Genomic DNA, 14406 nt, shown 5'->3' with positions numbered 1-14406 from the left:
TGCAGATGCAAATCGAAGGTATTTATTCACAAAATGCTGGAGTAACTCAGCAGGTCAGGCAGCATCTCAGGAGAGAAGGAATGGGTGACGAATGGGAGGGGGGTCTCCGGTGGCCGAGCACTTCAACTCCCCCTCCCACTCCCAGTCTGACTTTTCTGTCATGGGCCTCCTCCAGTGCCATAGTGTGGCCCACCGGAAATTGGAGGAACAGCACTTCATATTTCGCCTGGGCAGCTTGCAGCCCAGCGGTATGAACATCGAATTCTCTAACTTTAGATAGTTCCTCTGTCCCTCCCGTCCCCTCCTCCTTCCCAGATCTTCCTCTATCTTCCTGTCTCCACCTATATCCTTCCTTTGTCCCGCCCCCCTGACATCAGTCTGAAGAAGGGTCTCGACCCGAAACATCGCCCATTCCTTCTCTCCTGAGATGCTGCCTGACCTGCTGAGTTACTCCAGCATTTTGTGAATGACTACAAGAGGAAGGAGATCATGCTTTGAGCACATCACACAGTTCTGCTCACCATGCTACAGGAAGGAAATGATGGCACTGGAGAGAGTGACAGCAATAAACCTAGACAATAATTATGAGGAGACACCGGTCAGGTTAGGAGTATTGTCTTTGGAACAACATGAGACCGAGGGGAGGATTAATTGAAATGTATAAAATTACAAGAGGCCTGGGAGGTTTACACAGGTCTCACGTACATAGACAGCAGAGATGGATACCTTTGGACACTGAAGGATATTGGGAAATGGAAAATGTGGACCAAAATGCACGATCGGCACTATGGAGACAAAAAGAACTGCAGATGCTGGAAATGTGAGCAAAACATAAAGTGCTGGAGGAACTCCACACATGTGGAGGGAAAGGAGAAAGGGAGCTGGGGGAGCCATTAGATTTAGATTTAGAGATACAGCGCGGAAACAGGCCCTTTGGCCCACCGAGTCCGCGCCACCCAGCGATCCCCATTATCACTATGCTACACACTAGGGACAATTTTCACCTTTTACCCTGCCAATTAACCTACAAAACCGCACGTCTTTGGAGTGTGGGAGGAAACCGAAGATCTCGGAGAAAACCCAAGCAGGTCACGGGGAGAACGTGCAAACTCCGGACAGACGACGCCCGTAGTCAGGATCGAACCCGAGTCTCCGGCGCTGCATTCGCTGTAAGGCAGCAACTCTACCGCCGTGCCTGAAGGATCCTTCTTCAGACTGAAAAGTGCCGACCTGAAATGTCACCTATCTACTCCCCCCATAGCTGCTGCCTGGCCCGTCGAGTTACTCCAGGTTTTGCTTAAGGTTCAGCACACATTCTTACTGAATGGCAGGGCAGGCTGAATAACCTGTAGCAACGCTTTTTTTCCTACGTCACACACAGTCCATTTCTTAAGTGAGCGACCAGAAGCCACCAGTTTATTGCTAAAGTTCAAGTTTGTGAACAGTGAGAAATGAACTGCTCACTCAGTAATTTCCACAGTAAAAAAAACATGCAAGACCGCGTTAATAATCTGCATTCATTATAATAGTCCTCACTGCCATCACCTGCCTCCACTTGGTTATTACAAGGTGAAGTACTTAATCTGTGACTTATAACATGCACAAGCAAGTTCATTTTCCAGCTCCAGATCTTATCGAAACGTATAAGATTATTAAGGGGTTGGACACGTTAGAGGCAGGAAACATGTTCCCAATGTTGGGGGAGTCCAGAACAAGGGGGCCACAGTTTAAGAATAAGGGGTAGGCCATTTAGAATTGAGATGAGGAAAAACTTTTTCAGTCAGAGAGTTGTAAATCTGTGGAATTCTCTGCCTCAGAAGGCAGTGGAGGCCAATTCTCTGAATGCATTCAAGAGAGAGCTAGATAGAGCTCTTAAGGATAGCGGAGTCAGGGGGTATGGGGAGAAGGCAGGAACGGGGTACTGATTGAGAATTATCAGCCATGATCACATTGAATGGCGGTGCTGGCTCGAAGGGCCGAATGGCCTCCTCCTGGACCTATTGTCTACACAGACAAAATTAATTAGATTCAGAGCTGGATGTGAGATTTTATCATCAGGAGCAACTAAAATTGGGCAATAAATGAGGCCTTCCCAGGCATACTGGTTGACGGAGAGTGGAGAAATACGAAAGATATAGGAACTAAATTAATTTCCTCATACTGTTCCCAGGTATGCATCTGAAAAACTTATTGTTACTTTAATCTGTAATCTCACCAATCATCTTACCTCCGGCATGCAGCAAAGAGAAAGGACTCTCTGTTCTTGGATCGTTCATCGCATTCTCAAAGTCCGTGTAATACTGAAATGGGGGAGGTTTCCCAATGATCTGCAGTAAAGACCTACAACGAGAAAGGACAGTGATCGTCACATTTCTGGCGTTCATTTGAGCACAACTCACCACTCCAAAACTCCAATCTATCTCTCCCCTTTCAGATCTGGCAAGTGAATAATATCCATCTGCTTTATTTACTTGACACCTTTTGTTCTTTAGACAATGGGCCGTCGTTTCTGGATTAGGACTAAATTTCACACGTCTCATCCTGGGATCAGATTCAGACCCTGTCATGAAAGGCGAGCCTGCCTTCCAATACCCTGCCAGGCACGAATTCTTGAGGCCAGAGGTTCCAATGGGAGATAACAGGCCGTTCTAGAGCTGGGAGTCACCATAATGCCCAACATCACCCCTAGTTAGCTGGGGTTACTGGACACCCAGCAGGATCTGGAACCACAGTAGAGTTTCCGCACGCCCTCCCTAGATCTCCCACCAATTGATTCATGGCTGTAGAGGCCAGTTATGAAAATATACACTTTCATACAACTGAGGACTGGACTTTAGCCTGTGATAATATTGATAGAGTTCCAGGGCCAAAGGGAAAATTACACCTGACAACATTCCTTCACAAAATGCTGGAGTAACTCAGCAAGTCAGGCAGCATCTCAGGAGAGAAGGAATGGGTGACGTTTCAGAAGAAGGGTCTCGACCCGAAATGTCGCCCATTCCTTCTCTCCTGAGATGGTACCTGACCTGCTGAGTTACTCCAGCATTTTGTGAATAAATACCTTCGATTTGTACCAGCATCTGCAGTTATTTTCTTACACTACCTGACAACATTCTAATCTGTTCAAAGTGGCAAAGCTACAAAATCAGAAATAATAATAATAATAATAATCCTTTATTCGTCCCACAATGGGGAAATTTGCAGGGTTACAGCAGCAAAGTGGATAGCAAAAATAAATAAGCATTCATTAAAAAATAAAATAACAGTAATTATCTTTATTTACTGGTCTGCTGGGAGCAGTGCTGGTTGTGCAGTCTGACGGCAGCAGGAAGGAAGGCCCTTCGATATCTCTCCTTCTTACACTTGGGGTGAAGAAGTCTGTCACTGAAGGAGCTGCTCAGTGCAGTGACAGTGTCCTGCATGGGGTGGGAGTCGTTGTCCAGCAGCGGTTAGCTTTGCCATCATCCTCCTCTCTCCCACCGCCTGCACTGAGTGAAGGGGGGCATCCCAGGACAGAGCTGGCCTTCTTGATCAGTTTATCAGGTCTCTTCCTGTCAGCAGTTGAGATGCTGCTGCTCCAGGAGACCAACTTTTTTAACTGCTTTACAGCGAATGCAGCGCCGGAGACTCAGGTTCGATCCCGACTACGGGTGCTGCACTGTAAGGAGTTTGTACGTTTTCCCTGTGACCTGCGTGGGTTTTCTCCGAGATCTTCGGTTTCCTCCCACACTCCAAAGACGTACAGGTATGTAGGTTAATTGGCTGGGTAAATGTAAAAATTGTCCCTAGTGGGTGTAGGATAGTGTTAATGTGCGGGGATCGCTGGGCGGCGCGGACTTGGTGGGCCGAAAAGGCCTGTTTCCGGCTGTATATATAGGATATGATATGATATGATAACTGGGATTAAATGGGAGTTGCAAACAGACAAAAACAAAACTTTACCAACAGGGATCAGTCAATTCCTGGGGTGATGTTGGGCATTATGGTGACTCCCAGCTCTAGAACGGCCTGTTATCTCCCATTGGAACCTCTGGCCTCAAGAATCCTCCAGACGAGAGGAGATCTTATCGAAACGTATAAGATTATTAAGGGGTTGGGCACGTTAGAGGCAGGAAACATGTTCCCAATGTTGGGGGAGTCCAGAACAAGGGGCCACAGTTTAAGAATAAGGGGTAGGCCATTTAGAACTGAGATGAGGAAAAACCTTTTCAGTCAGAGAGTTGTGAATCTGTGGAATTCTCTGCCTCAGAAGGCAGTGGAGGCCAATTCTCTGAATGCATTCAAGAGAGAGCTTGATAGAGCTCTTAAGGATAGCAGAGTCATGGGGTATGGGGAGAAGGCAGGAACGGGGTACTGATTGTGGATGATCAGCCATGATCACATTGAATGGCGGTGCTGGCTCGAAGGGCCGAATGGCCTCCTCCTGCACCTATTGTCTAATCCAGGGTGCAACGCAAAATGATTCTGCAGATATAACCTATCTATTATCAGTTCCCTTCCATGAAAAAAGTACAAGAGCCTGAAAACCATGACCACCAGGTTCAAGCATAGCTTCTTCCCAGCTATCAGGCTCTTGAACACTGCACAACACTAATCCCAACTATGTACTAAATCAACAGTCTGAAGATGGGTCTCGGCCCGAAACATCACCCATTCCTACTCTCCAAGATGCTGCCTGTCCCGCTGAGTTACTCCAGCATTTTGTGTCTACCTTTGTATGCACTATGAACTCTGTCTTTGGTTACATTATGAATCTCTTTTTTTTTTTAAACCAGTATTAGTTATTGATTTATTAAAATTTTGATTATGATATTGTATCCGTGTATTGCCTTTACAGGCCTGTCACTCTGCTGCAAGTAGGAATGTCATTGTTCTGTTGTCAGTACATCTGACAATTAAACACTCCTGATTTTTACCTTCATCCCTTCTGCCATTCAATCTCTCCCAACTCCAACTTTTGTCCAATGGAGGAACTTCCAATTTGGTTCTCTCTTTCTCACCATCTACTCCGTTCCCAAGATTTCCCCTTTCATGAATTCTCTTACCATACCCCAGTTCTGATGAAAGGTCACGCATCCAAAATATTGACTCCGTCTCACTCCTGGGTTAAATTAAAATGGGTGGAAACCACATTTGGATCTTCCAATAAGTTTAGCTACAAGCTCATTCAGGAGCTAAACCGTAGTACTCAATGTATATAATGCATAGAATTGCAATTTTGAATATAGAAAAATAGAAAACAGGCTCTTCAGTCCACATTGTGTGTGCCAAACACAATGCCAAAATAAACTAATCTCATCTGCCTTTACATGATCAATATCCCTCTATTCCATGCACTTCCATGCGCCGATCCAAAAGCCTCTTAAATGCCACTAAAGCATCTGCTTAAACGTTACCATCGTATCTGCACAATGGATTTTTTTGCAGTTTAAATTATATAGTGGAAAAATATTGCATATGGAGTTTAGGTGAGTCCTTAAAACCTAGCCATAATTGTCATGCAGTAAATACCTGAGATAGTCATGCTCTTCAGTTAGCTCCTCCTCTGTGCTGTCCAAATCAGAAGTGTATGCGTCCGACTCTGAAGACCAGTCCCAGGTTTGGTTCCCCGAGCTGCCTGCATGGTTGCTGTGAGCTTCTTCCATGGGCGACTCACAATTCCAGTAACATTTCTTCTCTGTCAAAAGAAACTGCAGCTAAGTTTGTCTAAAAACTGTAAACCCCGAGGATAGGTCCCGAAGCAAGACGTTGTCTGTCCATTCCCTCCACAGATAGAAATATAGAATCATACAGCATGGAAACAGGCCCTTCGGCCCAACATGTCCCATTTTAGCTAATCCCATTTGCCCGAGTCTGGCTCATCTATATACTAAAACTCTCGTTTGTTTGTTTGTTTGTGATCGAACTTCAGCCAAAACGGTACAAGATAGCGCGACAATTCTAGGCCAACTTTACTCACTGTCGTCACTTTAATGGTAAAAATGGTAGTTTTATTGAAATTAGTGTTATATTTTTAGTTATTCACATTTAAAAGTTTAAATCTATCTCCTTGACAGGGAGGAGGAAGTGAGGGAGGGAGGGGTGGAGGGAGGGAGGGGTAGGATGGAGGATACGGGGAGATTGAGGGGGATGGAGTGGGGGAGAGGGGAAGGAGAGGGTGCTCCCCCAATCCAGGAGAGGTTTGGGCCCAACGGGTCCACTTGGTCTAGTATCCCTCTAAATCTTAGCTATCCATGCACCTGTCCAAGTGTCTTTTAAATGCTGTTCTGGCAGCTTATTCTACGCACCACCACCAAGTGATAAAGTTACCCCTTAGGTTTGTATTAAATCTTTCCTCTCGTACTTTAAACTCGTGTCCTCTGGTTCTTGATTCCCCCATCTTGGATAAAATAATTTTATATCCATAAAGTGAATCTATTCCCCTCATGATTTTATACACCTCTATAAGATCACCCCTCAGCTTCCTGCATGCCAAGGAACAAAGTCCAAACCTGCCCAACCTCTTCCCGCCAAGTTCCTCCAGCAATTTGGGTTATGTTTAAAAGAACAGTAAAGGCAGATTGGCTGAGTTACACAGAGGCACTCGGTGAAATGCAAACATTTACAGCAGAGCAGGCCATTTGGCCCATTAAATCATTGCTGGCTTTAGATTAATTATATGTCACAGCTCTTGAGGGATACAGTACTTCCAGTTGGTCTCACCGCCCTGTCAGGCAGTAACTTCTGGGCCGACACCACTCATTGAGTTAAATAAAGTTTAATCAGCTCCTATCCATTGTAAAGCAAGGGCGGTAACTGGGACATTTTGTACCTGTACCAGGACTGTTTAATTAGAAATGATGAATTTCCCATCTCGTCATCATTAAAATCGTTGCACCAAAAATAAAATTTTAAATGTCGGCAAGTTCCCAGATTCTAGAGTATAGGATTGAACATCAGTGCCGAGAGGAGCCTTTCACGTCTGTGCCAACTTCATAAGAGCATCCTACAGCTTCTTACAGCTCATTACATTGAAAATTGGTCTTCGGAAGGCACGCCATTAATTTCATGTCCAATTGTTATTTTGGCAGTTGCAGTGGAAGCCGATTCTATCACCTGTTATAGTCATGCTCATAAGACAGAGGAGCAGAAGTAGGCCATTCTGCCCATCGAGTCTACTCCGCCATTCAATCATGGCTGATCTACCTTTCCCTCTCAACCCCATTTTCCTGCCTTCACCCGATAACCCTTGACACCCTTACTAATCAAGAATCTGTCAATCTCCGCCTTATGGCCTTTTTGTTGAGCAAGAGGAAGAATTTTCTTCCTTTTTGCTCAAACAAAATCCCATGACATATATACTGCGAGTCTCAGCAATAAAATAAAGTGGATGGAGGAACTCAGCAGGTTGGGCAGCATCTGTGGAGGGAAATGGACAGGTGATGTTCAGGGGTCGGAATCTTTCTTCAGATACGCGCAGGATTGTCAGTCAGATCTGTGTGGGACAGAGTACGCATTGTTGTGCCAATGAACCAGAGAACCAGTAGAGTTTGTGTAGGAAGGAGTTGCAGATGCTGGTATCTACCAAAGGTTGACACAAAATGCTGCAGTAACTCAGCAGGTCAGGCAGCATTTCTGGAGAAAAGGAATAGATTTCTGGAATTTAATACAGAAAAATGTGAGGTGCTGCATGTTGGGAAGACTAACATGGGCAGGACCTACACCGTGAATGGTAGGTAGGGTTCTGGGGAGTGTTGTAGAAAGTGGTGTTGCAGGTAGATAGGGTGGTCAAAAAGGTTTTGGGCACTTTGACCTTCATGAGTCAGAGTATTGAGTATAGAGTTGAGGGTATTTATTTCACAAAATGCTGGAGTAACTCAGCAGGTCAGGCAGCATCTCGGAGAGAAGGAATAGGTGACGTTTCGGGTGTCTGAAGAAGGGTCTCGGCCCGAAACGTCACCCGTTCCTTCTCTCCCGAGATGCTGCCTGACCTGCTGAGTTACTCCAGCATTTTGTGAAATAAACACCTTCGATTTGTACCAGCATCTGCAGTTATTTTCTTACGATAGAAGTTGAGGGGGTCATGTTGCACTTATACAAGATATTGGTGAAGCCACATTTAGAGTACTGTGTTCGGTTTTGGCACCGTTATAGGAAAGATGTTGTCAAGCTGGAATGTGTGCAGAGAGGATTTATGGGGATGTTGCCCATACTCAAGGCCCTGAGCTGTGGGAAGCAAGCTAGGACTCTATTCCTAGGAATGCAGGAGGATGAGGGGTGAACTTACACAGGTGTACAAAATCATGAGAGGAACTGCTCGGGTAAACACACAGACGTTTGCCCAGAGTAGGGGAATCGAGAACCAGGGGACATCAGTTTAAGGTGAGGGCAGACAGATTTAATAGTAACCTGAGGGGTAACTTTTTAAAAACCCACAAAGGATGGCAAGCATATGGAACGAGCTGCCGAAAGAGGTTGTTGAAGCAGGTACAATCGCAACGTTGAAGACAGGTACATGGACAGGATAGGGTTGGAGGGATAGGGGCCAAACACAGGCAGTGAAGATGGAACATGTTAGTCAGTGTGGGCAAGTTGGGCCGCTGGGCCCGTTTCCACACTGTACGACTCCATGACTCTACAACTAGGTGACATTTCGGATCTGGAGCCTTCTTCAGACCCGCTGAGTTACTCCGGCATTTTGTGTCAGTAGAGTTTCGTGGATGACGGTGGTTAGATGTTCCGAAAGAGGATCAGCAAGTATCTCAATGTCCAGTCATCATCCAGTGACTACTGCTGCAGTGTGGCGGATTGCAAGCAAGAAGCGCAGCAGGTGCGAAGCCTTCCCCAGCTGAATAGGTTGGCAAGGTCCACCTTTCAAGCTCATTCTTGAAGGATGGCCAGCTTCTGGTGTCTATGGAAACGGCATGAGCCACTGCTACCGAGAGGACAAACACTCCGGGAAGAGGACAAACAGGGCGAAATTAAAAATAAGTGACCTCTGTTTCTCTGGACATTGAATGTTTTTCGTTGCAGGCTCCCACAAAGGTTTCTTGGGCACGACAGGGATCAAAATATGGAAATACTTGCCTCCGTCCCATGCAGATCCGCTGCTGGCTCCATTTTCAGAATCGGGGTGACCGTCTCCGCTCGGGGAGCTCACAGCCGCCTGGAAGCCTTGCCCTGCTCCCGGAGTTGACAATTCATTATCGTCGCCTTCCATTCCTTGTTCAAAATGTCGACAAGTTGAGAAGTTACATCATTAAAGGAGGTCCCGGCACCAGGAGTCTAAAGGACAATGGCAGGTTACCAATCTCCACCCACATCCTAAACCTCTTTGCCAAGAAGCGCATGGTACAGTGAGCTGGAGGTAGGAACCAGCTGAATTGACATTGGCATTGGATCAACTCTTAAGATACTTTCTAAACTAGCTTTTGTTTTGTACGTGAAAGGGATGCGTTGTTACTTGGGTGGTGTAGCAAACTGCTCATTGGGTACTGCTCAGACCCAGATTATCACATTTCTGATGACTATGGTCTGACCTAACTGTGCATCTCAGTTAGATTGGGATCCAATGCAAGACTGGAGTATGGAAGGGGGATAAACAACGGTGGGTGCACAGGGTCCAATAATTGTTCCATGCCTCCTCTTGGAATTGGATGAGGGTTGACACTATGAGGGAAAGGATCTATGGTTAGGTGAGGCAATCACTTCATGCGGTTACATTCACGTGTGAGGAATGGCTTGACACACCATGTATGGGCAAGTCTCACAAGGCGAATAGCCATGCAGGCGAGGTCATTTCTGACAACATCCCTGGAGTCTCTGACCACAAGTACCTATGCAACCCTTCCGTCATTAATGCTGCATATTCACAGGAACTGGATGAGTGGGGGAGGGAGGGAGGGAGGGCAAGCAAAGATGGCGGAAGAGAAAAGTTCACGGGCATTCACATGTGGGCAAGTGAGGAACATGTAGTGGGCCCAGGCTTGAGGGGCTGGGAATTAGAATTAGTAGGGGAAAGGGGCATGGATGGAGAGAGGGATTATAACATTCAGTTTGAGTTAAATGGGTAGAGGGATGTGTGATTGGAAAAGAGGTGGAAGGTCAACAAAGGAGCAAAAAAGATTGGAGATTTAGATGTTTAGATTTAGAGACACAGCGCGGAAACAGGGGGGAGAGGGAGGGGAGTGGGGGGAGGGGAGAGTGGGGGGAGGGGAGAGTGGGGGGAGGGGAGTGAGGGGGAGGGAGAATGGGGGGGAGGGGGAGGGAGAATGGGGGGGAGGGGAGTGGGGGGGGGAGGGGAGTGGGGGGGGGAGGGGAGTGGGGGGGGGAGGGGAGTGGGGGGAGGGGAGTGGGGGGAGGGGAGTGGGGGGAGGGGAGTGGAGTGGGGGAGGGGGGAATGGGGGGGAGGGGTGGGAGGGAAGTGGGGGGGGAGGGGAGTGGGGGGGGAGGGGAATGGGGGGGGAGGGGAGTGGGGGGGGAGGGGAGTGGGGGGGGAGGGGAGTGGGGGGGAGGGGAGTGGGGGGGAGGGGAGTGGAGTGGACGGGAGTGGAGTGGACGGGGAGTGGGGGGGAGGGGAGTGGGGGGGGGAGGGGGGGGAGGGGAGGGGGGGGGAGGGGAGTGGGGGGGAGGGGAGTGGTGGGGGGAGGGGAGTGAGGGGGGGAGGGGAGTGAGGGGGGGAAGGGGAGTGGGAGGGGAATGGGGGGGGAGGGGAGTGGGGGGGAGGGGAGTGGGGGGGAGGGGAGTGGGGGGGAGGGGAGTGGGGGGAGGGGAGTGGGGGGAGGGTAGTGGGGGGGAGGGTAGTGGGGGGGGAGGGTAGTGGGGGGGGAGGGTAGTGGGGGGGTGTGGGGGGAGGGGAGTGGGGGGGAGGGGAGTGGGGGGGAGGGGAGTGGGGGGGAGGGGAGTGGGGGGGAGGGGAGTGGGGGGGAGGGGGAGTGGGGGGGAGGGGAGTGGGGGGGAGGGGAGTGGGGGGGGGGGGAGGGGAGTGGGGGGGGGGGGAGTGGGGGGGGGGGGGGGGAGTGGGGCGAGAGTTGACGGTTGGCGGGGAAGAGGCGGGAAGTCGCCCGCGCGCCCAACCGCCGCCGCTCGCGACCCCTTTCAAACGCGCGAGGCGGGAAAAGGGTCGGGGGTGTCAGCCGAACAGTGCGCAGGCGCCGCCTGTGCGCGGACCGTGTCGGGAGGATAGCGCCATCTTCTCTCCCCCCCCCCCCACCCCCCCCCCCCCCCTTCGACCATCACCTCAGCCTGGTCCCCGGTAATGGAGTTTGTTTTTCTCTCACTGACTTATTAATTCCATCTCACCCGCAAAAACAAAACAAAAACAAATCAATGTCGCCGCCTCCCGGGCATGGATTATAAGCGACGGTTGCGCAGCGAGGTCGCGGTTCCCAACCCAACACTAACACATTAACTCCCGAAACGAACACAAACACAGTTTTATTTATTTATTTATTTATTTCCGCCGGGATCCCGTGTTCCCGATGAGGCGCCGGCGGGGGAGTCGGTTGCCTGCGGGAGGAACACTTTGCGCACAAGAAGCTCCGCCGTTGTTTTGCGGGCGGCGGTGCACGGCAAGATCCCACATGGAGGTGAAGAACAATATCCCACATGGAGGTGAAGAACAAGATCCCACATGGAGGTGAAGAACAAGATCCCACATGGAGGTGTGAAGAACAAGATCCCACATGGAGGAGGTGAAGAACAAGATCCCACATGGAGGTGAAGAACAAGATCCCACATGGAGGTGAAGAACAAGATCCCACATGGAGGTGAAGAACAAGATCCCACATGGAGGTGAAGAACAAGATCCCACATGGAGGTGAAGAACAAGATCCCACATGGAGGTGTGAAGAACAAGATCCCACATGGAGGAGGTGAAGAACAAGATCCCACATGGAGGAGGTGAAGAACAATATCCCACATGGAGGTGAAGAACAAGATCCCACATGGAGGAGGTGAAGAACAATATCCCACATGGAGGTGAAGAACAAGATCCCACATGGAGGTGAAGAACAAGATCCCACATGGAGGGGTGAAGAGCAATATCCCACATGGTGGAGTGAAGAACAAGATCCCACATGGAGGGGTGAAGAGCAATATCCCACATGGTGGAGTGAAGAACAAGATCCCACATGGTGGTGAAGAACAAGATACCACATGGAGGAGATCCCACGTGGAGGTGAAGAACAAGATCCCACATGGAGGAGGTGAAGAACAAGATCCCATATGGAGGAGTGAAGAACAAGATCCCACATGGAGGAGGTGAAGAACAAGATCCCACATGGAGGTGAAGAACAAGATCCCACATGGAGGAGGTGAAGAACAAGATCCCACATGGAGGAGGTGAAGAACAAGATCCCACATGGAGGGGGTGAAGAGCACGATCCCACATGGGGGTGAAGAACAAGATCCCACATGGAGGAGTGAAGAACAAGATCCCACATGGAGGAGTGAAGAACAAGATCCCACATGGAGGTGAAGAACAAGATCCCACATGGAGTGAAGAACAAGATCCCACATGGAGGAGTGAAGAACAAGGTCCCACATGGAGGTGAAGAACAAGATCCCACATGGAGGAGGTGAAGAACAAGATCCCACATGGAGGGGGTGAAGAGCAAGATCCCACATGGGGGTGAAGAACAAGATCCCACATGGAGGAGTGAAGAGCAAGATCCCACATGGAGGAGGTGAAGAGCAAGATCCCACATGGAGGTGAAGAGCAAGATCCCACATGGAAGAGTGAAGAACAAGATCCCACATGGAGGAGTGAAGAACAAGATCCCACATGGAGGTGAAGAACAAGATCCCACATGGAGTGAAGAACAAGATCCCACATGGAGGAGTGAAGAACAAGGTCCCACATGGAGGTGAAGAACAAGATCCCACATGGAGGTGAAGAGCAAGATCCCACATGGAGGAGATCCCACATGGAGGAGGTGAAGAACAAGATCCCACATGGAGGAGTGAAGAGCAAGATCCCACATGGAGGAGTGAAGAACAGGATCCCACATGGAGGTGTGAAGAACAAGATCCCACATGGAGGAGGTGAAGAACAAGATCCCACGAGGAGGTGAAGAACAAGATCCCACATGGAGGTGTGAAGAGGAAGATCCCACATGGGGGTGAAGAGCAAGATCCCACATGGAGGGGATGAAGATCAAGATCCCACATGGAGGAGTGAAGAACAAGATCCCACATGGAGGAGTGAAGAGCAAGATCCCACATGGAGGAGTGAAGAGCAAGATGTCACAACAAACGAGTGCTCTTGCGGGAAGCTGGGGTCGGGTGCTAATAAGTACACAGCATGATCCTGTGTGGAGTTTGGGGGGTGTACAGCAAGATCCCACGGCAATCGGGTCGGGTGTCGATTTCTGCACCGCAAGATCCCACATGGAAGGGATGTACATGTGGAGGGGCATTGTACTCTCCCATGTGGAGGGGCATTGTACAGCAAGATCCCACATGGGGGGAGGTGCAAGGGGGAGTGCACAGCAAGACCCCACGAAAAGCTGTGGTTGGCATCAATGTACACAGGGCAAGATTTCTCTGGGGCGGGGTACAGAAAGATCCCACAGCAAGGGTGTGCCCCAGCGTGAGATGGGTGGGGTGCTAATGGGCCACGGCAAAATCCCACGTGGAGGGGGTGTATAGCAAGATCCCATGACAAGCGAGTGCCCCCTGTGGGAAACTGGGGTGGGGTGTCAATGAATGCACAGCAATATCCCACCCAGGGAGGAGAGGGGCGTTGTACAGCTGAATCCCACGTGGAGGGGGGTATGGAGGAGTGTACAGCAAGATCCCACGACAATTGAGTGCCCCCCGCGGGAAGCTGATACATCATCTATCTGTGTTCTCTTCAGATGCTACCTGACCCGCTGGGTTCCTCCAGCATTTTGGGTTTTGCAACCAACATGATTGTTCTTTAATGGAGCATTGACGTCTCACTTTGATAAACTTTGAGCCCCCATTATTATACAAACGATCAGAAATCTGTATGTTTAACACAGAAAAAATCCAACAAAGTGCTGGAGTAACTCAGGGGGTCAGGCAGCATTTCTGGAAAACATAACGAGGCGACATTACACAGTCGAGTCCATAATGTTTGTGCCGAACATTCCAAGTTAAACTACACACATGATCCATACCCCTCTTCCACTTCCATGTGCCAATTGAAAACATTTAGGGTCGGTACCATCCCTTCATCAGTCTGAAACGCCACCTATCCACTTTCTCCAGAGGTGAACTTTGTCTTTTTTTTTGTAAACCAGCATCTGCAGTTCATTGTTTCAACATTTCTATGTTTAACACCACATTTTCTACCTCTGCGTAACCACTAACTAATCTTAGCCACAAACTCTAAATACTAACAACCACTAATCCTAGTTTTAACCACTAACCATAGCCTCAAGTTGTGACCTTAACCACTGC

At 49.1% G+C, this 14406-nt stretch overlaps 2 protein-coding genes across 8 annotated transcripts in view; one reads left to right on the top strand and one right to left on the bottom strand.

Annotated features, from left to right (window-relative positions):
* LOC144609721 (uncharacterized) overlaps positions 1–14406 on the bottom strand; it is a 65109-nt gene that overhangs the window by 14185 nt on the left and 36518 nt on the right. For 2 of the 6 annotated variants that reach the window (XM_078428219.1, XM_078428224.1), the window contains exons 1-4: positions 11218–11359; positions 9067–9264; positions 5512–5677; positions 2228–2340 (exon numbers count right to left, since the gene is read on the bottom strand). In XM_078428219.1, the coding sequence (XP_078284345.1) occupies positions 2228–2340; positions 5512–5677; positions 9067–9199 (412 nt within the window). In that variant the 5' untranslated portion in view covers positions 9200–9264; positions 11218–11359. Of the gene's footprint in view, positions 1–2227; positions 2341–5511; positions 5678–9066; positions 9265–11217; positions 11368–14406 lie in introns of those variants that run through there. The other 4 variants (XM_078428222.1, XM_078428220.1, XM_078428221.1 and 1 more) reach the window with 3 other exon arrangements.
* ufsp1 (UFM1-specific peptidase 1) overlaps positions 1–14406 on the top strand; it is a 73437-nt gene that overhangs the window by 25385 nt on the left and 33646 nt on the right. The window contains exon 3 of one of the 2 annotated variants that reach the window (XR_013549347.1): positions 9013–9112. The exons of the other annotated variant lie outside the window; for it this stretch is intronic. The gene's annotated coding sequence lies outside the window, so the exon portion shown is untranslated. Of the gene's footprint in view, positions 1–9012; positions 9113–14406 lie in introns of those variants that run through there. 2 annotated transcript variants of the gene reach the window in all.

Source organism: Rhinoraja longicauda, chromosome 34 (genome assembly GCF_053455715.1).
Source record: "Rhinoraja longicauda isolate Sanriku21f chromosome 34, sRhiLon1.1, whole genome shotgun sequence".
NCBI lineage: Eukaryota > Metazoa > Chordata > Chondrichthyes > Rajiformes > Arhynchobatidae > Rhinoraja > Rhinoraja longicauda.
The sequence above is the reverse complement of the archived record's forward strand: the minus strand, read 5'-3'. Positions and strand labels throughout refer to the sequence as shown.